This window comes from Aplidium turbinatum, chromosome 4, assembly GCF_918807975.1.
Source record: "Aplidium turbinatum chromosome 4, kaAplTurb1.1, whole genome shotgun sequence".
Taxonomy (NCBI): domain Eukaryota; kingdom Metazoa; phylum Chordata; class Ascidiacea; order Aplousobranchia; family Polyclinidae; genus Aplidium; species Aplidium turbinatum.
In genome coordinates this window covers 3,620,080-3,644,020 of record NC_137475.1, presented here as the reverse complement: position 1 = coordinate 3,644,020, position 23,941 = coordinate 3,620,080, and the positions used below count along the sequence as shown (strand labels likewise).

Genomic DNA, 23,941 nt, shown 5'->3' with positions numbered 1-23,941 from the left:
CAGGCTCTCGACTGTGAGCGCCACTACCAACAGCTGCTTCAGAGCTGTCAATAAAAATTTCCTATTGGCAATTTAAATTTTTTTATCGCAACACCGCTTCAAAAGCGTTTTTTAATCGCTAAGGGTCGCTACAAAACTTTATTTACTCTGTGGTGAAAGTTTTGCCAAGTTTCAGGTGATCTTTGAAAGAAAGAAGAAGTTTCAATCTGGCAACTCTTCTGTTTGATTTAAGCAGTGTTGCCACGCAAAAGCCCTCAATGTTTCTGCAATAAATCATTCATTGCGGTAAGGTAAATGTACGATCTGCACAGCAGAATGCAGCTCATTCTAGTCCATTTATACATTTCACTTATGGTGTAATAAAGCTGCGATTGAAGTAGTACATTTCTAGTACATTTGACAACAGTTAATTTTTATTTTTCTGAAAAGGCATAGACCAGTCACTTTACAGAGCGTTTGTGTATATTTTCTTTTTACTTTTTAGATGGTGTGATGATTAATCCTTCCTTCTGTAGTTCTGTTTACACTGTTACAGTATCTTGACCACTACTTTTTTATTTTGGTTTAATTGTTGGGTTACTTATATCATGCTTATATTCTACGTAGGCCTAAACATAAAAAATAATTTGTCAGAGACTTTGAGAGAGGTTACCTTGATAAAAAAACGTTCATGAATTGCGAAGATATGGATGATTTCCTAAAACGCAGGTCTTGCAGTTCCACTTGCAGTTCCAGTCAGTCAGGTCACCATAGGCACAAAGTTTCGTGTGAACTATTGATCGAAGCAGAGAATTTTTTTATCCTTGCATTGACAATGACAACATATTTATAGAACAGACGCTGACAGATTCTTAATTTTCAAGTACTATTACATATGCGTTTGTAAATTTTGATTCGAAGTTTGGGTTGAGTAAGCGAAATTTTCTGCCTTTGCCATTTGTGTTCAAATATTTAAATTAAATATGTGCTGTAAAATTCTAGTGGAAGCAGCAAAAAAGAACAATTATTGCACTATCTCGTTCAACATTTGAAACAGCTTTGAATAAAAGCGCTTCCAAGCTGCGTTGAACTATAGAATTTTGGGAGCTGGTATACAAGTCCCCCCCCCCCCCCCTTGGTACGGTAACTCATGACAAAGAGGAATTTACCAAAGTATGTGGATTGAAGTGTGTGAACAGTAAAGCAAAGGTAAAGTAGTTTCACCCTATATGTTTGATCAAGTCAGACTGTCTTTGTCATGAGTTACCAGGGGGGGACTTGTATACCAGCTCCAAATTATGCGTGCAAACATTACCAATGCTCCGGCTCTGAGACTGCTTTCCAAAAAACAAGAAAAGCTAAAGTACCTATGCTTGCATAGCTAGGTATTCAATTTAGTGGTTTATGTTTGATCTTAACAGCTGATTTCTATTTCATAAAGTGGTGTATTTTTGTATACGGTACATGTAAATAAATTGCAGTCTATAAAAGTTAAGAGATTAATTTTTTATACGATGAAGACCGTAGTTTTTATCGTAGTTCTACTGTCTTCATGTTTCTATGCGTATGCCAATGACGAGGATGTCTCTGTGAGTACCGGTACCTGACTTAACCCTTTAACTTACTTTTACTAGACTATTTTCTGATAAAAGTAAATGCTAAAATTGATGACAAATGTCAAGTTATCAAACTATGTTTAAAATGCAGAGTAGAAGTTTTTTTTTAATAGCTTTGCTTTTATTGGTCTTGGTTTGTGTAGGCCTACCCGGTTTTGTACCGGTTCTGGTAGCCTATAAAAGTTATGGTTACTAAAGTGGTGGGACTTAGCTTCTGCAAACATTAAGTGTGTTTGCTGAGACACACTGCATGATCTGGAGCAGTGTGGAACTCTTTTGAACGTCCTTTTGAATGTTGCACAGACGTTTTCACAGCTCAACTATTCAGGCGACAAAACTATTTAAGAGCAAATCTTCTATTTTTCTTTTAGACTCCTCCGAGTTATTCAACTCCATTACCAAGTGGGGATGTATATATTGCTGAACCATTCGACTCCAATGATGCCCTTGATCGGTAAAACTACAGTTTTTCTATTCACTGATGAGTGATGATACATATAGTATTGTACAGTTATACAAAACACTGTTGTGAAGTTAAAATTTTAAAATGATTTTGAGATATTTTGAGAATTTGATAATAAACTTTCAACCTCACTTGTTTGAAACTTTGCAATATCAAAGTTACTTAAAGTGTTATTAATTTTTAAAACTCTGCTAATTAAAATTTTAATGCATTTTTTCTATGTTCTATTTCTATTAGTGTTATAAATTTAGTGCTTGTGATTCATCCAGCTTGTGTATTTTATCCAGATTTTATTATCAAACTATCATAGTGGAGGCTGAAGAGCATTAATGTTTTTTTGCAAAGTTTATAAATCCAAAACATTTAAAAATTTATTGGATTGATTTGGTGTATTTTTTTATCTGGTTAACAAAATTGTGATATGATTCTGATTAATTCAATGTCAGTTACATTTCTCACACTGCTATGCGCTTGACATGAAGATAAATCTTTAATTTACGAAGGAAATAATGAAATAATTTTAAGACATTTATAAAGACTATTAAAATGCACCATTATTTCTTGTTATATATATATATTTCTGTTAATGATGCTTTCCACCCAGTATGAAAAACTGTTGGAAAATAATACTTTTATGAGAAATACGTTTTCTGCAGAAGCTTATGCCCTCAATAACTTGTGCACGTACTGTGCAATTTATACACCAGCACTTTACTTTTCCTTTCAGATGGACACATTCCAAAGCGACCAAAGATGGAGTAGATTCTGATATTGCGAAATATAATGGCAAGTGGTCAATACAGTCATCTATAGAAGATGCATTGCTAGGAGATACTGGGCTGCTGCTCAAAGAAAAAGCAAAGTATGTTTGAAAGTATTTACTTTTTATTTTCCTATGACATAGCATCCTAGTTACTATTTTTCATGTGGTATATTGTGTAACCTGCTGTTGATGAGATCAATATGTTGAAAAATCGTTTTTAAATTGTTGTTCATTTAAAGCTTCATTTTTACTTCTTACATGCAAAATCCATTAGGCTAATATATTACATTTCAAGAAGTGAAAAAAAGTTGTGTATGTTCAATTTTTATGCTAGATGGATTAATTCAATTTATTTTAAAGCTATATGTTGCAGTATGTGGTGTCCTCTATGCCAATGTGGCAGGTGTGTCACAGCCACCGTATAACTGCTCGCATTTGATTGTTTAGACATCATGCCATCGCAGTTTCATTAGATCGTCCTTTTGTATTTGATGGTGCACCGTTTGTAATGCAATATGAGGTCAACTTTCAGTCAGGCTTAGAATGTGGGGGAGCCTATGTGAAGCTTCTCACTCAAATAGAGGATATGGATCTGGTACGTATGCAAAGTAGGGAGACTTTTTATCATTTCAAATATCAGCTTTAACAAAAATTTCTGTTGATTGATTAATTATAATAATTGATATATTAAGGTAATTAATCAAAACTTCAGAAATGTGTTTTCAACATTATAGAAGATAATAGGTTGCAATATTTGTTTTGCATGCGTTAGGGTCCTTTCACATATTTTACAATCTGAATCATGACCCTATGTTGTTGTTTTAATTGACCCCTTCATTATAGCCTAGGCCTATTGTACTTAATTTGTATGACACATCATATGACGGGATGCCATGAATACCATGATATATAATATTTGAATTAATACATAGCTCCATAGTTTGCAAATTTGTTGTTTTGAAAACATCAAAAAATATGTTAAGGTTTAAATTAGATGTAAAAAAAATTCTTTTGCAACCAATGTTTAAAATGTTAAGTTTATCGCATTACGTTGCTAAATTTTATAGTTTTGGTAACACATGAATGTACGGTAAGTGTGTTGCAAAGTAGTATTTTAATATATTCTTTGCTTTTGTCCTTGGTGATGTAATTTGCAATGCTATCATTTTTGTTTTGCTATTACATTGACTTATTAGACATACCCGGTCATGCTTTGGGCATTTTTTTTCTACATTTTAAATATATCATTGTTTGAAGTTTCTGTTTGCAGGAGACATTCCATGACAAGACACCTTACACCATCATGTTTGGGCCGGATAAATGTGGAGAGGATTACAAGGTAATCAACTACCATATAGGGAAGCATCAAAAGCATCTTTTGATTCGAAACTGTTTTTTGTACAAATCACTGTTCATATGGCTGCGTAGCCTGCGTTGCTTGCTAAATTTGAGCACAGTCTACCAAATGAAACTAGAAAGAATATATTTTATGTGTACAAACTCATAAGTTAAATATTCGTTCGGATACTTTTCTTCAGTAGTTTTTCCTAATCTTTTATTCTCAGCTTCATTTTATTTTTCGTCACAAAAATCCCAAAACCGGAGAATTCGAGGAAAAGCATGCCAAAAAACCGACCACCGACTTCAAGAGCTACTTCAGCGACAAGTCCTCTCACTTGTACACACTCGTGGTGTTGCCAGACAACTCCTTCACGATCTACATTGATCAAACTGTCATCAATTCAGGAAATCTTCTTCAAGATTTTAGGTTTATGTTCATTGGAAATTAGTTTTTGTTACACAATGATGTTAATCGGTTTGTTTCATGTCTTTTGGTGGAAAGATAAAAACCTGTGTATTATAGCGGACATCACTTCACTGTGTTGTGGCCTATATATTTTTAAAATAATTGCTATTGTTAGAAATGTGTATTTGAGGTTATCTTCCAAATATGGTCGTTTTTTCAGCCCTCCTGTCAATCCTCCTAAGGAAATAGTGGATAAGGAAGACAAGAAACCCGAGGATTGGGATGAAAGAGAGAAAATCCCGGATCCAACTGCATCCAAGCCTGAAGATTGGTGAGCTTGATTCATGACAATGTTTCTGTTGTCGTTTGCGGAGCCATCTTTTAGGTGCAGACGGTTAGGTGCCTGCCTAATAGGTGGGCACACCGAGGCGTCAGGATATTTAGGTGCGGTCCCCGGTCATGCAAAATGTACGATATTGGAAGAAGTGTGATTGACGTTTTTACTTTTAATATTTTCCAATTGCATAAAACTTTTCTTGAACATGAGAAGTTTACTCCGGGAAATTACTCGCACGATACTAACTGAACGATTAAATTACCTTCAGTGTTCTGCTTTGTTACAGTTTCTAATGTTAAGTCAATGAGTTAGTTCTAATATTAAGGCAATGAGGTTTACTCGAGACGTAAACTTTATCTTGGCAGGTTCCTGGTTGTGTTGTCACCATTAATACAAGTGGTCGATATGGACGGTTTGCGATTCTCCCCGCTGTTTTACACTGAATATGCAGAGCTTCATGCCCATTGTTTCTTCGTCACTTATGCAACGCTACTGCTGCATCGGTGTCATATTGAAGTTATTTGGGGTCATCCTCATAAAGATGATGAGAATGATGGTCTTTTAAGTCATCTTATTCCTATGTTTCCTGTGACAGGGATGAAAGTGCTCCGAAGAAAATTACCGATCCTGCTGCTGAGATACCTGATGACTGGTTGGAGGAGGAGCCACTCTACATCGACGATCCGGAGTCTTTTCGTCCAGAAGATTGGGATGATGAAATGGATGGAGAATGGGAAGCTCCTAAGGTTGGCATCTTCCAGCGTCGAAAATACATGCATATCCTTAATCGTCGATCATTTTCAGTCTGGCGGTCCAGTGTGGTGGGATGGCGCACCGGATAAGGCATTGGCTTTCCAATTATGCAAACCTGGTTTAACTCCCGGCTAAGTTGGTTGTTGACTGCTCAGTGCTCACCTCTAGTTAAAGTGTAATAAATTAGGTGGGCACAATTGCTGCAGGAAAGGCGGCCGAGAGAAAGGAACTGGCCACCCTACTCTCCTTAGTGCCGAAGGCTTAGTACAATGAGAAACTTATCTTCTCATACCCGACACTTGAATCAAGTATGGGACCCCCCTTTACCTTAATGCAGAGGGAAATTCTTCCTCTTTTCTTGTCTAGCCAGTCGATCGTGTGTTTTTGTATACCAATTGGTTGTTGCATATTTTTTATCAATCTAGCTGGCCAGTCATCTGCAGTGGAGTTTAAAGGTAAAAGTGGTCCCATACTTAATTCAAGTGTCGAGTATGAGAAGATAAGGCTCTCATTGTACTAAGCCATCGCCACTAAGAAGGGTAGGGCGGCCAGTTCCTTTCTCTCTGCCGCCTTTCCTTCAGCAATTGCGCCCACCCAATTTATTACACCCTGGGTAGAGGTGAGCGGTGTTTTCAACAACCAGCTTAGCCAGGAGTCGAACCAAGTTTGCATTATTGCAAAGCTAACGCCATATCCGCTGCGCTATCCCACCGGAGTGGCGCCTGCCTGCGAGTGTAGAAATGTCTCGCAAATCTGCACGTTAGAACACAGAAACCGATGATGATGAATCTCGGTTGTGTTTGTTTTCCCGGGGTACATAATCTAACTTGTTAATTTGTTAGTCCATCTGCTGTCCTGATATATTCTCTTGACGCATCTTTATTGCGAAAAACAATAGTGTAGTTTGCATTCGTTTACTAAAAACAATTTTTCAACAGCGTCCTTGATTACGTAACTCTGACGCTTAGGGTTTTACAAAAAGCGAAACCTTTTGTCGACATGTTTTGTACGACAGTAGCTTTATTTGGCTATACGAGAATTGTTGCTCCATCCCTCAAGATGTTGGGACACCGTCCGAGGTCAAGTTTACAGCAACTCCAGTGTCAAAGCATCTCGCAATTTAATCATTTCTCATGGAAGCAGGACTAGAATGATTTTCTAGAAAAGTTTATTCATTGCATTGTCTTTGTATTCCAACTAAGTCGTTATTGTCACAGGTTGACAACCCGAAATGCAAAGAAGTGTCCGGATGTGGGGCATGGGAGCCCCCTATGATTGACAACCCCGCGTTTAAGGGGAAATGGGTCACCCCACAAATTACTAACCCCAACTACAAGGGGATATGGAAGCCTCGTGTGGTTCCCAATCCAGACTACTTTGAGGACACAGAGCCATACAAGATGACGTCAATTGTGAGTGCGCAATGAACCGTGACATCATTTAAATTTTTTTAAAGTTTGTGTTTCGTATACGACTACGAGTAATTATCTTAGAAATTGTAATCTCAGATCTAGAGTCACGGTTTACTTTCTGTTAAAATTTAAAAAAAGTTTTGCTTCGACGTAATAAACACATTTTAATCCCGTTATGATAGCAAGGTAAGGTATTGGAAAACTGTGATATTATCGCACGTGAATACACGACACGGTGTAGTTTCAAACGACATGTACTCCAACCGAGTTGTAGTGATGACACTCATATAGTTTTACCTGCATGTTTTTATTTCTAGTTTTATTAACTATGTAAGTTTTATATTCACTGAACTTATCGTTTGAGTGCAAACAAATCAGTTTTCGTACCAAGTACTGACTGCGTCGGCAACACTTTGTGAAATAGTTGAAGATAAATACTTGGCTCTCCAATCTCCATCCAACATTTTAAAGCGTTTTCACCATAAATCTGGACAAGTAAAAAAAAATCATTTCTAACTAACAATAATATTTATAACTAAAATTGAAAACTATTATTTCTAATTTGTTATATAATCTTTGTTTTTGGATATTTTTGAGTGGTTTAATACACATCAGTTGTCATTCATACGATGTCATGTTGTCAGGGCGGTGTCGGTTTCGAGCTTTGGTCCATGAGCGAGAATATCCTCTTCGACAACGTCATCATAACCAGTGAGAAGAGTGTTGCTGACGACTATGCCGAGAAGACTTGGAAGATTAAGAAAACCTACCACGGCCGAAACGAGGTTTGGTGATAGCAGTTGTTCATGTTGACAAGGCTTGCTTGAGCCACCCAGACAACAAAATCCGTCATTTTTACATTGATTCAACGTCTGCAGGCGTGTTATGGCTTTGTTGTTTGGACAGTTCACTTTATGGCTTTGTCCTGTTCAAAGTTACTACTACTCCTGTTCAAAGTTGTCATCTATTGAGCAACAGTTGCTCCATTTTCAACGTTTCAATGTGTCTAGAAACGATCACTTTTGTTCCCTTTAACAGACTTTGCTGCAGTTGTTAGCATCATCATCAGTTTACATCGATGCAATATCGTATGTATGTAAGATTGTTTCGGTTATGTCAAAAATTGATTGATGACTATACTGATCAGTTTTGAAATCTTTAGAAAGCACGAAAATTGTCGAAAAAGCAAAAGACGAAAAGAAGTTTAGATGAGAAAAAAACAAAAAAGGTCACGCTTGAACGCGTTTAGTTTTGCAACGGAGTAGTTGGTGAAGGGTGTTTTGTTCATTGGTTTGAAAGGCTTTAATTAAGGACAGAGAAGTTGGAATGAACGGTGCTAATTATGTCCGAGTGCGCCTGAATGAGTGACGATATGATAATGCTTCGCCTTCCACAGAAAGAAGATGCTAACTTTTGACGATCGTATTCAATTTGGCTATATTCCCTTCATTGTTTGGTTCTGCCACCTGTAGTGTGCCGCTTGTCTGACATTCTATGTATTGTTTAGTGTTTACCTTTGTTCTCTGTGCTTCGTTTAAGGTTTCGATTGTTGTAACTTATCGGACTTGACATAATTTTAGAAGAGAAATGCAGCGAAAACTGAGAAGAAACAGAACAAGAAGAAAAAGAATCCAAAGAAGAACAAGGTTATTTTGAATTATCCTCTTCCGTTCTCATGACAATCCGTTTCGTAATAAAAAAATTAAAGTTATTTTAACTCAAACTAAACAGATCAAATCTTTCTTTGATGACAAGCTTCTCTTTATCACCGTTAGGTCTGTTACAGTGGTCTACTCATCTGTGTTGTATTGTCTTCTCCTTGAGGAGCTCACCTATCCACATTGACAAACTTGTTTATGCCAAAATATTCTTGTAGGCCAAAAACAAAGCGAGGAAAGGAAAAGGCAGCTCAAGACGAAAAACAAAGGTTGCCATCAGATCTGGTCTTTGTTTGAACTTAAATTCTTCAGGAGGCTTGTTATTAGTGGATTAGTATGAACGTGTTCTTGCACTCGGCTATGTGTGGTGTAGAGTTAGAGGCACACGAAGAGTAGATGGAGTTGGTTTTAGTTGTGACATGTTTGTAACCAATTCAATCACCAACATGACACAGTTCATCAGAAATGACTTTTGATTTAAGGTTTATTAAGAGTCAGCAATTGTAATTGCAACAGGAATAAGTTCGCCTAAGTAGTTTTATTTGCAGAGTTTACACGAAATGCTGTTTCAGTTGACGTTATTTTTCGACAAATTGACGTTGTATCAATAACAACAAAACCCTTCCCACATTCTAAACCAATTCAATCGTTGTTTTCTTACACAAAGTCTACGCTGCCCGCAAAACATTTGATGCATGCTGTGTAATGTGTAGCCTTGGTGTTGAAGCCAGTGCGACCGGCTGTCCAAACGTAGCTTGCAACTCTATCTAGTCAGAAGAGTGGGGTTTCGAGGTTGCTTGTTCAAGTTTTGAAACTTTTATGCTCTTCCAATATTCTTGTGAGGCAATGGTGGGTGGTAGATTTGTTTTCATTTCAAAGGGTGTTCTAAGTGTGACTGCTTATAAAGCTTTCAATGCACAATCACAGAAAGTTCTTAATAGTATTTGGATGCCATCTAGAATCTAGATGGTTTGATTTAAAATTTCAAGAAAGTTTTTTTTTTAAGAAACTAAACTTGTTTCCTTCCCAGCCCGGCCTCTTAACTGAGCTGTTCAAGACGATGGAGGAGAAGCCCTGGTTGTGGGTGGTTGTTGTTCTGGTGGTTGGACTTCCACTGGTGCTCATCTATTCTTTCTGTTGCGGGTAAGTTACTTCATTGCATCAGGGAACAACTATTCTACGTTGGCTCGTTAATAAATTACGTACAGCCCTCATTAATAAATTTAGGTCTTCTCGGCTCAGCGAGGTTCCCCAATTACAGTAGGATCGGGAAAGAAGGAAGTGTATTTGAAATATCATTTTAGTGGATTTGTTTGGAATAGCTTGAAATTCCTATCAGCAACATCCTGACCAACAGGATCTTGCTGTATATGAAAACAAACTATCACAGTCTATTTGGCTAGCAATCTGCACCAACCAATCTGCTATGCGTCTAACCGGATGCTTGGATAAAGTGCTCATATTAATTCTCTAATATTATATATCCTTCCCACTTGGAGGAAATAGATGCAGTAACAATGTACTCTGCTGCGTCTCTGCACGCTGCTCCTACAATCCCTGCTTTGTGAAGTGTTAGCATTTTGTGCATGTGTCCACAGCAACTCTTATTTGCTGTGGATACAGAGCAAAATGAAAGAACACATTATCACCAAATTGTAATTAAGTAATGGATTAGTATTGTTATTACTTTTCCAGAGGAACAAAGGAAGAGGACAGTAAGAAAACGGACGAGCCAACTCCGGAAGATGATCATGACTCTGAGGTATGTGTCCACCGACAACGTGTGGGGGTTTGTTGCCTTTTCACATCTAGGAAAAGGTATCAGCCACAAGTTATACCTTATGACGGTCCCGTACAACTTTCCTGCAAACGAGCATCTTTCAATTTCAGTTGATTTTGGTTAATGGCTCAAGTTTCCTTTCGCGTAAAGCCGAATCTTCTGCGTGTTTAGAGCATAAGTGATTGTCAGTGGCACGTCGATTGTCGACGGGGTGTGTGGAGAGGCGGAAGCTTGTGACGCACAAAACGTACGGAACAACGTGTGACGTTGTTCATACACTTGCAAGAAGAGGTTGCCATTGGCCCTTAGGACTAAGAGAATAACAAGTACATAAGGAGTTTCGTAAACTTGTTAATTTTAGGAGGAAAGCAAGGATGATGTAAAGGAAGATGACAATGAGGAACCTGATGGAGAAGAAGAGCCACAGGACGAGGAAGAAGAAACAGGTTTGTCCAATGAGAGTTTGATTGGTGAAGTATGGAAGTTTTTCCAATCACTAACATCAGCTTCTACTGTTTTGTTTTAAAATAGATTGAGTTTCGTTTTTAGCAACATGATCGTTAATTATTTCACAATGTAGATTAAACACTGTTTTTTTCAGCCTGATTCTGCGGGTTTGCTGTGGTAGTAGCGGCTTTTCTCGAGCTTTCGGAACACAGTTCCCCAGTCATCCGCAAGTGATGAAAATCTTTTCACGATCTAAACAATATGTAAATGATCAAAAATCATTGGCACATACCCATTGCCCAGGGAACTGTGTTCCGAAAGCTCGAGAAAAACCGCTACTACCACAGCGAACCCGCAGCATTGTGAAATAGATGTTGTGTTCAAAGTTACAAACCTGCTTGAAAAGCCAGCAAGAGAGGCGTGAGTTGACGGCCATAGATTAGGTTTATCAAGTTGTCACAGCTCTACATTATCATTGAATTTGAGGGTGTCCGACAAATTGTTCGTAAGCAATTGTTCGTAAGCAATTGTTCGTAAAGCAATTGTTCGTAAGCAATTGTTCGTAAAACAATTGTTCGTAAAATTAATTCTTCGTAAAACAATTCTTCCTAAAGCATTTTTTCGTGGATGCAGTTAAAATTTGATGTATACGAAGAAATGCTTTTAACGAAAAATTGCTTACGAACAATTTGCCTATCACCGAATTTGAGGCATGTGTTATTGTACTTGCTCAACCTACCATCACTTGTGCCACCAGATGGAGCTGCTGGAGACGGTAAGCCTTCGGTCACCAAGGCTGATCTGGAAGTGGATGACGATGATGTCATAGATGCTCTTGATGACGACAACAAAGTTGTCAAGTAAGTGGGTTGTGGCGTTTACAGGATGATACTTCAAAATAACCTTTTGTTGGCTTCTTGCAAGTGAACTGGTCTTGTGATCAGGACTGTGAAAGATTCAGTCTAGATTGTAGGTGACAGGATCAAATTCGTGCTTTATTTTTCAGGCAATCTCCACGAAAGCGCCGCGTTCGAAAACAGGAATAAAGCAGTTACCCTAGTGTCAAGATTAACAAGCTCTCCCGGTATCGGCTTAGTGTACTTGTCTTTTCAGCACCACTGTGTCACTTTGACTGACAATGACTTCTTCAGAAGTTATCACCATTGGTCGTACTTAATTTCGTGTGTTCACAGTGTTTGTTGTTTTGTTTGTTCATCTATTATGCAATGGCATAACATTTGCCGGAGGCAAACTGTTCAAACGATCTCACCGCTCTCCCCTATGTCTTCATGTAATGCCGCATGCTATTAGCAAAGAGGTTCTTATATTCAGCTTGTCAGGGAGCAACCCTCTCACCAAACTTGGGTATTGTACTCTGATAGTCAGTTACAGAAATTGCTTGTTCCAAAGCAAATGCTTCTTGACGGTGATAACTAAAGTTTGAGGACCCCAAGTTGAATATTAACAGGAGGCCACAGTGTTCTTGTTCTTGAAATCTTTTCCCGACAGGACACCTGTAGGTTTGATGTTTCGATCAAGCTCTTCCTGAGATTATTGGTCTGAAATGTGAACCACACATTGGCTGGTTAGTCATACCCAGACAGCAAATCAATCGTTTTAACGTTCGCAGACGTTGAATTAATGTAAAAGCCATTAATTTGCTTTCTCGGTGGTTGTTTAAATTTTGTTGGTCTCAAATGTGAACCACACATTTGTTGGTTACTTGTTCAAATTTTTTTATGCTATTTCATCGCAATTCGAAAACTGTTTTGTCGGGGTTCTGCCAATTATACTGCAATATGGTGCCGAGTGTGCTGCGAATATAAGTATCAAACGCTTTAGATTTAGTTGAAAATTGCTGCTTATAGTTAATTGTTGTACTGCGGAAGTAAAAAGACTCTGAACCACTGAGCATTGACCTACTGGTGACCTGGCTATGGAGTTCTTCAAGTTCTCTGATGCTTGCTTGCAACGTAGGCTACAGTATTTTGGTTGATGGGTAAAAATACTTTATGAACTTAATTGCACATTAAAAAGTACGAGGTGAATGCATCAACATGATTACTACGCTTAGCAAGGAGCTGATTTCAGGGAAATATTGATTTTACTCCACCTGGGAATGCTGGTTTTGTGGCTAAAACTCATCCTAACCCTAAATACGATTTTCATTGCTCGTTTGTTGAAGTTACATCGTTTGCTATTTAAGAATACCGTAGCGATTCTACCAGAAATGTTTGGCACGTGCAAAGTGAAGTGAAATTCAGCAATGTTTGATCAACCGTACTGAACGTTGACGCTTTATGATTTAAAGGGTGCTATTTTTGATCGCAGCATCTAAAAATTGATTATGGTCAAGAATGTTCTGGGTGTAGTTGAAGTAGGCCACTTTGGCACGTTCTCCAAAGAACACCAGAAAGTGCGTTCGACGTCAAATTATGGTTCTATGGTTTGTTACAAATCATCCTAAGACGCTTTTGTCTGTTCGAGCTTTGGTGGTGCAAATTTATTTGAAAAAGTTGCTAAACTTTGTCGTTCTCTTCAAAACAAAAACTTTGTTGCAAAATAAACTTGTGTTCATTTCGTTTCAAAAATAAAGGTTCTGGAAGATTAATTTCATTTTGAAGTCTCGTCTGAAGAATCAGGTTTCGGAATCAAAAGTAAGTAGCCTAAGCTGATTCCTGAAGTAGCCCACACAATTTAAAGTTTGCAGAATCAAACGATTCTCACTTCTTTTTTATTTCTGACCAGTGACCGTCATCATCAAGTTTCTTCCTCTCGTTGAGGGTTGGAAGCAGTGATGCCCCAAGTTATTTCTGACTATCGCAACAAAAAACAATGTATTTTTTTCAGCAGGCCAGAGCCCTAAAGCAGCGTAGCCAACAGTTCATTATTATGAGAGAAATCAAGGGCTAGAGTCGAAGGGTGCCATTCTGCAATCGAGGGCATGCTTCTCGCTTTCTGCAATCGAGGGCAAGTGTCTCGCCAACAGCACAGCCACATGCTCTTGAGCGGTGTTGAACCTGGCGTCCTATCGAACTAGGGCTCTCACTAATCGGCTATGCAGTCAAACATAAACGTTTATGAAAAAATAGAAGTGACAAAACGCGAACTGCTTGACGTGCGTGAGACCTAAGCGGGATAATCTGTTTTAATTTGACACGGTTGCATCACCTTGGCGCTTTCAGCTTCAAAGCAAGTCAAGCTGTAGGTCCAGCTGACCACTTTACACAGGTTGTCTGTGTATTGCCAACAGCAAGTATAAATTTAAAAAATAATAGGCCTTTCGTGCCGAAATTGTCTAAAGTTTGTCCGCTCCCGAGCTGTTCAGTTCACCAAACTTACATTTGGTTTGCACTCAAAGAAGTTTGGAAATCGCTGAATTACATGATTCATGAAGAGATTCTAAATATGACAAGGAAGGTAGGCTAATTTTTCTAGAATCAAGCCATTAGAAGAGCGAAACGTAGACCTATTTTAAAACAGTTTCTAGCTTATCAAAAAATAAAAAGCCCAAAATGTAGATACCAAACTCATGTTCAGCAAACAAACTTTTCGAAAACTATACTGTCTTCGTCTTCAGTGTTATTAGATTAACCAGGCGTTCCAACCATTTTGCTCCTAAGTTTCTAGCTTCCTACTAGTCTTTTTTAAATACCGCTGGAATATGTTTTGGCTATATATTTTTAAATGAGTGGCAAGTTTTTAAGGGCAATTTGGTTCTTCAAAATAGATCGAATGCTTCCATTGCAGGCTACAACAATCTATTTCTTCGAAATATTGGTTGGTGTTTGAATATTTACATTAAAGACAATAATGAACCTTTGCGTGAATCGTTCGTTCCAGTCGTTCGTATGGACAAATATCGCAGACGACGATCAGAAGATTAGCTTAATGTTAATAGTCAGCACCTGTTACAAAGACAATGAGACTGCTTACGAGCGCGATCGTGAAAGTGCGCGTCAATTTTCCGAGGTCAATTAATGTTGCACCCTTTGAATGGGAAAGCACTGCATGCAAGTGTCTTCAATTTGTAATGTTAAGAATGGTCGTCTATAGACTAATTCTTATCGCTCATTTTCGATCGATGGCGAACTGACATTCTCTAGTAGCCTACTTGCAGCTTATCCAACCACTATCAGCTTCATCGGTTAGGCATTTGTTTGTTGATAACTATTTGACTAACCCTGACATAGCGCATTGCATATTATGGACTTGTGTGTTTTGGTAGATGCCTCCCCAGTATCCATTTAATAAAAATTTATCTAATCTAGAAACAGTTAGATTAATCTTAACCCCAACATCTAGGCTACAGGTTCTTATTTTGAATTTCCAGGTGGTGTTGATTTTGCATCAAGCGCTTATAATTCTTTTATTACAAGTCGTACCATTGTCACCTTTTGACAAGATAGAAAATTTATCTAGGATTATAAAATTGTTATTTAAATTGCTTAAAAAACGTATGCTTTAAAACAGGGCTTCCCAAAGTGGGGGTCGCGACCCCTGAAGGGGTCGCGTAACGAACTTCGGGGGTCGCAGAAAGTATAAAAATTTTACACAAAGCACTGCATCTTAACACTTATGTGCAAGATGCTGTGAAAGTTATTAACTTTATTAAGAGTCGTGCACTAAATAGGCTACCCGTATTTTTTAAATTTATATAGTGAAATATGGAATAGGAGTAACCCTCTTTGCTGCATTGTAAACGTGGATTTCAAAACCAAAGCTTTAAAAAGTTATTAGTGTTAGGCTAAAAAATTCAGTCGTGATTTTTTCAACGAAAAAAAGTTTAGACTTTTTCCGCCGTTTTTTTAAAGACGTTTTCGGAAAGGATTTTTAAATCATGCTATTTGCCAGGTTTGCTTGAAAAAGGGGAACGAACTTAATTTGTCCTTTTAAAGAGAAAGCATCTATGTTTTTGCATTGATATTTAAAGTTGGAGTGTTCATCAAAAAATTAAACATCTACAGTAGAAACAAAAGATTAAAAATAATTTATCTGAATTATTCTCATTTACAGCAAAGTTTTTGGCTAACAATGGCGTGGAATCAAACGTTATTAAGCCTCTGGTTATTTATCGACACTTGTAAAGACTGTTGAAAGAGTTTAAATAGTATTTTATTCTAGAATCGGACAATACCAATTTAGATTGGATCCAAAACCATTTACAATGCAAACACAAAGTACCGAGCACATCTCTTTAAAATCTCAGGAAAAACTTCCAGATTTATCTTTTGACTCTTGAATTTTTACGGCTTGAATTTTCCATGTATATTGTGCATGTCAGTGTTTTCAACGTTGATGAAATACCGTTCCACCGCCTTGAGACCAGCGTTGACAAACATCGAGCGACTTGCTTTGTAGCAGAGAGCAGTCGCACCCATCACATTGAATAAATGTGTTTACTTTTTTTTTTTTTTGTCCAGCAGGCTACAAGTAGTAAAGTAGTAGGCTTCGAGTAGGCCTACGGATAGCTTGTTTTTAGTTTTCGTTTAAATTAAGCCTTTTCATAAATATTACAAATGTATATTTCGCATTGTTGATCCTTTTAAATGTAAAGGGGGTCGCGGAAAATTTTAGGAGATTAAAAGGGGTCGCAAGCAAAAAAGTTTGGGAAGCCCTGCTTTAAAACTGTGCGTGGCATATAAACTTCGGTAGCCACTTTAACAAGTCGAAATTCTGCCACTGAAATTGATTAGAATGCAACCGCCAACCAATCAGAACATGTTATAAGAGGCTACCGCAGGCCCGTAATTATACATTTTAGCTTGGGGGGGCTCAAAAGCTGTTTGCGAAGTAAAAGGCTATGCACACAACATTTGTAGTTGCAATGAGTCTAATTTGCGGTTTTTCGGTCAAAGGCACGGCACAGTAGCGTAGCCAGGAATTTTGAAAGGGGGGGTTTTGACGACCCAGCGGCGGGGGGTCTGGGGGACCTCCCCCAGACAATTTTGAAAAATACTTTGAATTTGGTGCATTCTGAGAGCATTTTCAACAAAAATGTGAGTATGAAAATTCCTGTAAAATGGTGCTGTCCGGTGGCATAGCAAAAGGATAAGATCATGTTTTCTTCGGCATTTTTCGGAAATAAAGCTAAGTCTCTATGTTTTCTTGTTGCTAATTCCTGGCTGAGATGTTTGAATGTTTGGTATTGGCAAAACTCGCTCTTTTAATGCAGTTTTGTATAAAATTAGGCAATTTTTTTTAGACTGAAAGCATCATTCTCAATATCGTGACGTCACACGCGTGCCAAAGGGGGGTTGTAACCCCCAAACCCCCCCTGGCTACGCCACTGGCACGGCATATGTTATAAAGTCACAAGGTGCTAGATAGCAGTAATTTCGAATGATTGGGATAATTCCAGCTAAAACATGGGTAATTCCAGCCAAAATGATTGCAGAATAGAATAGATGCAATATTTTTAACACACAACTTTGTCAGGAATGACCCTCGTGACTTTGTCTGGTACAGGTCTCCACCAAACAAATTAAATATAGAAAGTCTTGGGTCTGGGATTAGCCTACTTATTTGGAAAACCAAATGTAGCTTGCCTGGCAGAGTTTGCATTGATGAAGTCCCTTGATATATTGTTTACATTCAAGCTAGAGACTTTCTCTTTGTGTACATGCAACAGCAATAAATTGTACAATCTGTCATGAGACATAGATGTTCTTAAACAAGTTTTTAAACGCTTCATTGCTGAAAATGAACGCTCGCTGCAAGCATTAGTTGATGGTGCTAACAGAATCATTTTCACCAGTTTTTTTACTTCCCCCAACAGATTTGAAGAGCTTGAAGTTTTGCTAGTTTTTAGAAATGCCAATATGCCCGACAGTTTAGTATGCTCAATATCTCCTCCATTCTGCTCTTTAAACAAAGTGTGGAGCACCTTCAGTTGAGCCTCTAAATCATGTTTGTTTAACTCATCATAATAATCGTCACATCTTTTATTCCACCAATTTCCATGTTTTTGACAACACTCAATAAAAGTTCTTGACAGTTGGCTGAATAGGCCAAGTCTTTTTGCATGTACCTGCCCCTTAGTTCATTTACCATCTTGTCATAGGCCTCAAAATATAGTCTTTTAAAAAGCCTCAAAATATAGTCTATATAGGCCTCAAAATATAGTCTACAATATGTATCTCTTACTTTGAGCTTGGGGGGGCAATGCCCCCCCAAGCCCCCCCGGCAATTACGGGCCTGGGCTACCGTCCAATTGTGATCCTTCTCGCACTCATCCAGAGAGTTAATGCTTGTTTTGAACTTTATTTGGTAATTACAGAAGAAAAAGAGCAATAGCAGTAGTGAGAATCGAACCCGCGTCAATGAAATGACTACTTTCTATCCCTAACCCTAACCCCTAAGCCAACCAGCTGACAAAAAATCCATCACTTAATTTGCTTTCTATGATCTTCTTTTCGCCATTTTTTACGTCACTTGAGCCGTAGCTCATGATTGGTTGGTGGCTGCATTCTAGTCAATTTCAGTGGCAGAATTTCGACTTGTTAAAGTGGCTACCATAAACTTCGACAGTTAGTTTCTTGTGCTTCGGACAATGTCTCCAGTGCCCATCTGATGATAACGTGCATTCAAAACTAACAGCAGAAAAACGAGCAGAAGTCCTTTGCTACTTTTAACAACCAAGTAGCCTATTATAAATTTTTCGAATCGGCTTTGTCTCGATTATTGTGACAGCGTTCTGCAGCCACAGTAGGCTATGCCTTGTGTGAATTGTATTTCAATTTTGACACATTTTCAGGTTTGTGACCACAGCGGCAGTAGAAGGTAATTTACCAAACAAGGCGAAAAGCATGAGGCTGACTATAAATTATTAGAAAGTTCTGAATGATGACAACAACCTTTGCGAAATCTTAAAAAGTTTTTTTTTTTTTTTACCGTATTATATAAACACATTTAGGCAGCTGTAACCAAAATATTTTGTTAAATTGAGTGAAGTACAAACCGATTTCAGGCAAAGCAACCTCAACAACCGCAATCAAGAAATTGAAATATCTTCTGACAGGTGTCAAACCCACAACAATGCATGATATGAACGACTCGGTTACATGTCTTCTAATACAAACGAATGTATTTTGAAACCAGTCAGTTCAATCATAAACAGCTAAAAATCGATTTCGATCAGCTAGTAGCTAGATCACTTTTAGTTAAGCTTATTCAAATAGAATATTTGAATTAGCCTATTCTATGCTGCACAAATGAGACATTGCACAAATAGTTTGGCTGCGCAAATGAGAAAAACAACAGCTGGAGTTCTTCTACACCCACGTTGCTGAGCATTGCTGTAATTGCATGAAGAAGTACAAAGTATTGGCCAACGATCAAACGAGACTTGTGAAAGATAAATATCTTTGATCCTTCCACAAATCAAAAATAATTCACACGAGCACAAGAACGCTTCACCGGATGCAATAAAGCTTGTGCCATGTGGTGTGATTCTCTTTCAAAGCAATAACTTTGAATAAATCATCTCACTTTGAGTATTATTCAACGCTATACGAATTCAAGAGTTTATAGATTAACCTTCCCCTTGTGTTACCAGACACTGTATGAGGATTAGAATAACTAGCATTTTTCTTTGTTGCATTAGAACAACGGGGTTTGCTCGGACGAATGCTGGATGGATGGCGACAAGGTGAGATGTCAACGCCCCTCTGGGAGGGCTCTTCGAAAAAACGGGAAGACTTGCTACGGTATGTCGACTCTGTTGATGTAAAAATTAGGTTATTTGTATGTTATTAGCTTCGTGGAAATTGAATGACTAGACGTAGGCTACTTCAGCAATCGTATGAGTGGTAAGAGTCGCGACTTATGAAAGGAAAACGTAGCGAACCTAATTAGGGTAATCCTTAAAAGCCAAATCTTCGGGTAGCAATGTTTTCATTTTGACGTAATCTGACGGTTTGTACGTTTTTTCGAAGCTATTTTTGTTATATAAAATTCATTTAAAAATTATGTAGCCTATAGTAGTCTAATGATCATTACTACACGGACACGGAGAGTTGCAATAACACATCTGTGCTTGCTCCAACTAAAAGAGTTTTGGAACAAGCGGTGATTAGGTTGTTTCTGTCAGGTGGTTTTTGAAAGTGCAATATACTGTATAATACAAAGTTATCTGTAGTTTGCTGCACTTTCACAATGTTTTAATATGCAACGTTTTCGTCAGTTCTATGTTTGTTTCAGGTTATTTGTGATGCTTTTTTTGGTGATAGTTTAATTTCTGTTTTTTGGCAGTCGAGTGTAATGAGAATTGACAGCGATAGACACGTGTTTTGCCCATGAGGCTGTGCTCATTAGTATTCTTGCTACACTCGACTACCAAGAAACACATGTTGTTGCAATAGTCTTAGGCTAGTGGCTATCGTGGAGGTTACACCGGTATGGTTAGCGAAAGTGGTTTTATAGTGAATATTCAGGAATATCGTTCCTTCTGACTGAGCACTTCAGCTTTTGTTACATGTGTTTTAAAATGCTCTTTCATTTCCCATGTTGGTCGTGCATTGCATTTGTCAACCGAAGTAATTTACATTTCTTTTTTGATAGACTCGGGCCACTCCAACAACAATGCTGTTGAAGAAGTTGTTCATTCTCAACCACTCATGCTTATTGCTCTGATGACAATCGTGCTTTAATCACTTGTTTCGTCATACACAAACGAAACAATAGGCTAAGTGAAAGTTTTCAATAGTTTATTTATTTAGAATAAAAATACCACTTCGTCAACTTCACTTTATGAGCTACATTTGGGCCTTGATGATCGTAGCTCTTCTCTCTAAAACTTGAAAAAACTCATCTTTGACTCAAAAGCGATCCTAAGTTTAGTTGTGTATAGGCTACAGAACGAACGCATGGTGTGATTGCAGTTAAATCCTCACAAAAGAGCTTATAACAACTGAAGCAGGTCTATTTTAACCAACCTGTTGGTAAAATTTACAGTGTTTATAACTCATATCTAGAGATGTTCATAAACCACAGCTTTTGTGATAAAGCAAGATAGGCTACTCGCGTAACATCTGGAAGTCTTCGCGTATCACTAGTAGTAATAAGCTGACCACAGGTTGAGAACCACTGCCCTACTTTTACAGTTCCTATTTCTAGCCTGATATTTGCAAGGTGGCCCAAAAGGCCAAATTAAATGCCACTAAGCATAATGAGATGTAAAATAAGCCAATCTATGACTAGGTGTTTCGGGAGATAATCTGTGAGAAAGAAACCTTACTAACCGTTGTCATAAGACTGGTGGGGTAGTCTGATTACGTTGAAAAGTTGACAAATGAGGTTTTGGGGCATCAGCTTTCATTTCCTCATGGTTCAATGCGTCCGCTTTTTGTTGCTTTACAATGGTATATTTGTAGTTATTCGTCCACTGCAGTTCTTCTTGCATGTGTTCTTTATATTTACTTCTGAAGAATCCGAGCTGTGAAAATAAACGTAAGTATAGGCCTAAACCTGACTTTGAGAACATGAGCATAAAGTCAACTAAATGAACTTCAAATTACAAGTGAAATTAGGTCGCCACTTCAAAATTTTGAAAATTCTAATGTAAAAAAAAGTTCACATGTTGTAAATATTATTGTTATTGATAGGCTACGATTTGCATTCAACAATAATTAAATATAATATAACGATAATATAATATATGAATAATACTAATATACTATCATGTATGATATTAATGATTGATTAATTGTGGAACTCTAGGAGCCAAGAAAGCTTGAGATCACAACCCTGGAACTTTAGCATAAGGCTACTTATTGGATCATTGACCCAGTGCGGGTTATCGTGTTTGGCAGAGTATAATAAAATTTTCTTTTGTTAAAGTATTGTGGTCTTTAAAAAATATCCCATCCACTAAGTTTTTACTGAATGACTCGTAACGAGTTCATGCTGAGAATTACAACGTGCTTCAGTCTTTGTTTCTATTCAACTTACTTGAGCTAGTAGCAAAATGAGAAGCAGAAGAAAGATCACCCCACAAACGACTGATATTAATATCACCCACCAAGTTCCTTTCCGGTTTGTTTCGTCATCAATCGGAAATTGAAAGTTTCCATTGATTGCTTCAGTTTTGACCTAATAGGATTATTTTGTATATGTTTGCATTCTTTAACAATGATAAATGGCATTCGTGACCTCACCTGGCCTTCCGCATGATCAGGTGAGCTACAAGGCAGTATTTACAACCAAAAGTAGAGAATTTAAACGCCTTATAAAAATGACTTCGGTCCAAATAATAAGTAACAGATTACAGATCTCCAATAAATTGTAATAATTTAATGGTTGTACAATGACAAGAAACGTGTTTTTGATGCAATTTAACCCACCTACTTAGTAGGTCCTATTATATTCTCGCAATACACGTTGTACGGTATTTTGGTACCTGTGCAATTAACGAAAAGTTGTTTTCGCCTTTAGAATGTACCAGAAACGGTGAATTTTCAGTTGATACTTTGGCCTTCGAAACAAATGATACTTTCCAAACTTTCCCCTGTGGCACAGAATAGAAAAGAACTTTGTATATTCCTGGGTTGAAGTTGTAGACTAATCCAAACAAAGACTTTACTATTTCAATATGAAAATAAGTGAGGCGACAAGGACAGCCTCAAAGGAAGAGAGAAAAACTATCACATCAATTCTGAAAGGTTTGCTTATTTGTACCGGTAGTTAAAATCAAATACATTGTGGAAAAATACATTTTGTAAACAGAAATGTTTATTGACCAAAAGCTGTTGTTATTTTTGACTTTTACTATCAGTTAAAAATGTATTCTGTAGCAAATAAAGTTTGAACTAAGCTTGATAAACGTAAATTTTTAAATCACAATAAAATCGCCAACCGACCTTTAAAAAAGTTTCTTTCCACAACCTAAAGTCTAGTTCTATTGCCACGGTCTGGGATGGTCGCAAATTGTGGATATTGCAATCAAGATGTTGACAATTGATTTCTTCACCTTTTAGAAAACAATTGCAACATTGTAGACTATTATTACTTGGAAAAGTAAACAAAGATCATAGTTTACAGTAGTTATTGTAGCCTATACCAGTGTAACATTTATGAAGTTTTGATGCTAAAGTTCTAGTTGTGTACTTCAATTGATATACATTTCACAAGAGTTATTTATTTCACAACAATAGTTATGTATTTTAAAACAATAGTTGTTTATTTCATAACAATTGGAGCGTCCCTCAAGGCTGTTAAGAACACTGTACGCTACGTTGAGGAAGCTTGTTTAACCAAGTTTCTTGATCCTGTTCTAGCAGACTTGACATTATCACTAAATTGTCTTTATGCTTTGTTTACTGATCTGGGACTAAAAATAGATTTTCACACTTCTAAATTATTGAGCATAAAGTCGCAACCATCCGGATGACATATAACATTGCACTGAACTGAAGAAAACTAAAATGTGTTGCTTTTTATTAAAAAAAAAACTCTTTTTCCGCAGGTAACCTAAAGGCGCAAGCAAAATTTAAGCAAGGCGCGAGCACACAACAAATTATCTCTAGTGGCAACAAGCCGAATGACGAATCTTACGCAGCGCTTAAGGAAAATGAGCTTCCGATACAACAATAGGCTATAGTTGCACGACAATAATTTTTTATTTTACAACAAAATAGTTAATAATTTTAAAACAATAGTTATTAATTTCAGGACAATAGTTATTTAGTAAATGGTTTAATTTTTCCACACTGACCCTTACAATATCATTTACCAACACAACATTGTACAAGATTTGTTAAACAACGAGGTTTGTTATAGCTTTGCAATACAGTAGGCTATATTAAAAAAACATCTCAAAATCCTTCTTATGATTTTAGTATTTGTTATTGGTCACAGCGGTAAACCATAATCTCTTCGTGGGAAAATTGTAACATAAAGTTCCCGGATCCTTTCGTCTGTATGTACTGACCAAAAAATAAACACACTTTCGAAACGTCTATTCAAAGTGTATTCCAGTAAAATTAGCC

General features: G+C 37.4%; 2 protein-coding genes across 4 annotated transcripts in view; one reads left to right on the top strand and one right to left on the bottom strand.

The window, feature by feature from the left end:
• The first annotated feature begins 1,406 nt into the window (after positions 1-1,406).
• Positions 1,407-13,578, top strand: LOC145768713 (calnexin-like). Of its 3 annotated transcripts, XM_082580289.1 has the most exons (18): positions 1,407-1,568; positions 1,967-2,049; positions 2,786-2,920; positions 3,269-3,416; positions 4,092-4,160; positions 4,387-4,589; positions 4,789-4,899; positions 5,501-5,651; positions 6,876-7,070; positions 7,715-7,855; positions 8,233-8,298; positions 8,651-8,716; positions 8,947-8,997; positions 9,759-9,871; positions 10,424-10,490; positions 10,870-10,954; positions 11,713-11,815; positions 11,962-13,578. In XM_082580289.1, exons 1-18 carry the CDS (start codon positions 1,494-1,496, stop codon positions 11,999-12,001), a joined length of 1,902 nt encoding a protein of 633 aa, XP_082436415.1. In that variant the 5' UTR covers positions 1,407-1,493; the 3' UTR covers positions 12,002-13,578. The 3 variants fall into 3 exon arrangements, with proteins under 3 accessions (XP_082436415.1, XP_082436416.1, XP_082436417.1); XM_082580290.1 differs by lacking the exon at positions 8,233-8,298; XM_082580291.1 differs by lacking the exons at positions 8,233-8,298; positions 8,651-8,716; positions 8,947-8,997.
• A 4,750-nt stretch (positions 13,579-18,328) lies between these two features.
• The window catches only part of LOC145768385 (integrin alpha-1-like), a 49,202-nt gene continuing 43,589 nt past the window's right edge, over positions 18,329-23,941 (bottom strand). Inside the window, exons 26-30 of the mRNA XM_082579868.1 lie at positions 22,814-22,923; positions 22,354-22,461; positions 21,906-22,046; positions 21,197-21,390; positions 18,329-19,674 (exon numbers count right to left, since the gene is read on the bottom strand). Of these exons, the coding sequence (XP_082435994.1) occupies positions 21,202-21,390; positions 21,906-22,046; positions 22,354-22,461; positions 22,814-22,923 (548 nt within the window). The 3' untranslated portion in view covers positions 18,329-19,674; positions 21,197-21,201. The remainder of the gene's footprint in view (positions 19,675-21,196; positions 21,391-21,905; positions 22,047-22,353; positions 22,462-22,813; positions 22,924-23,941) is intronic.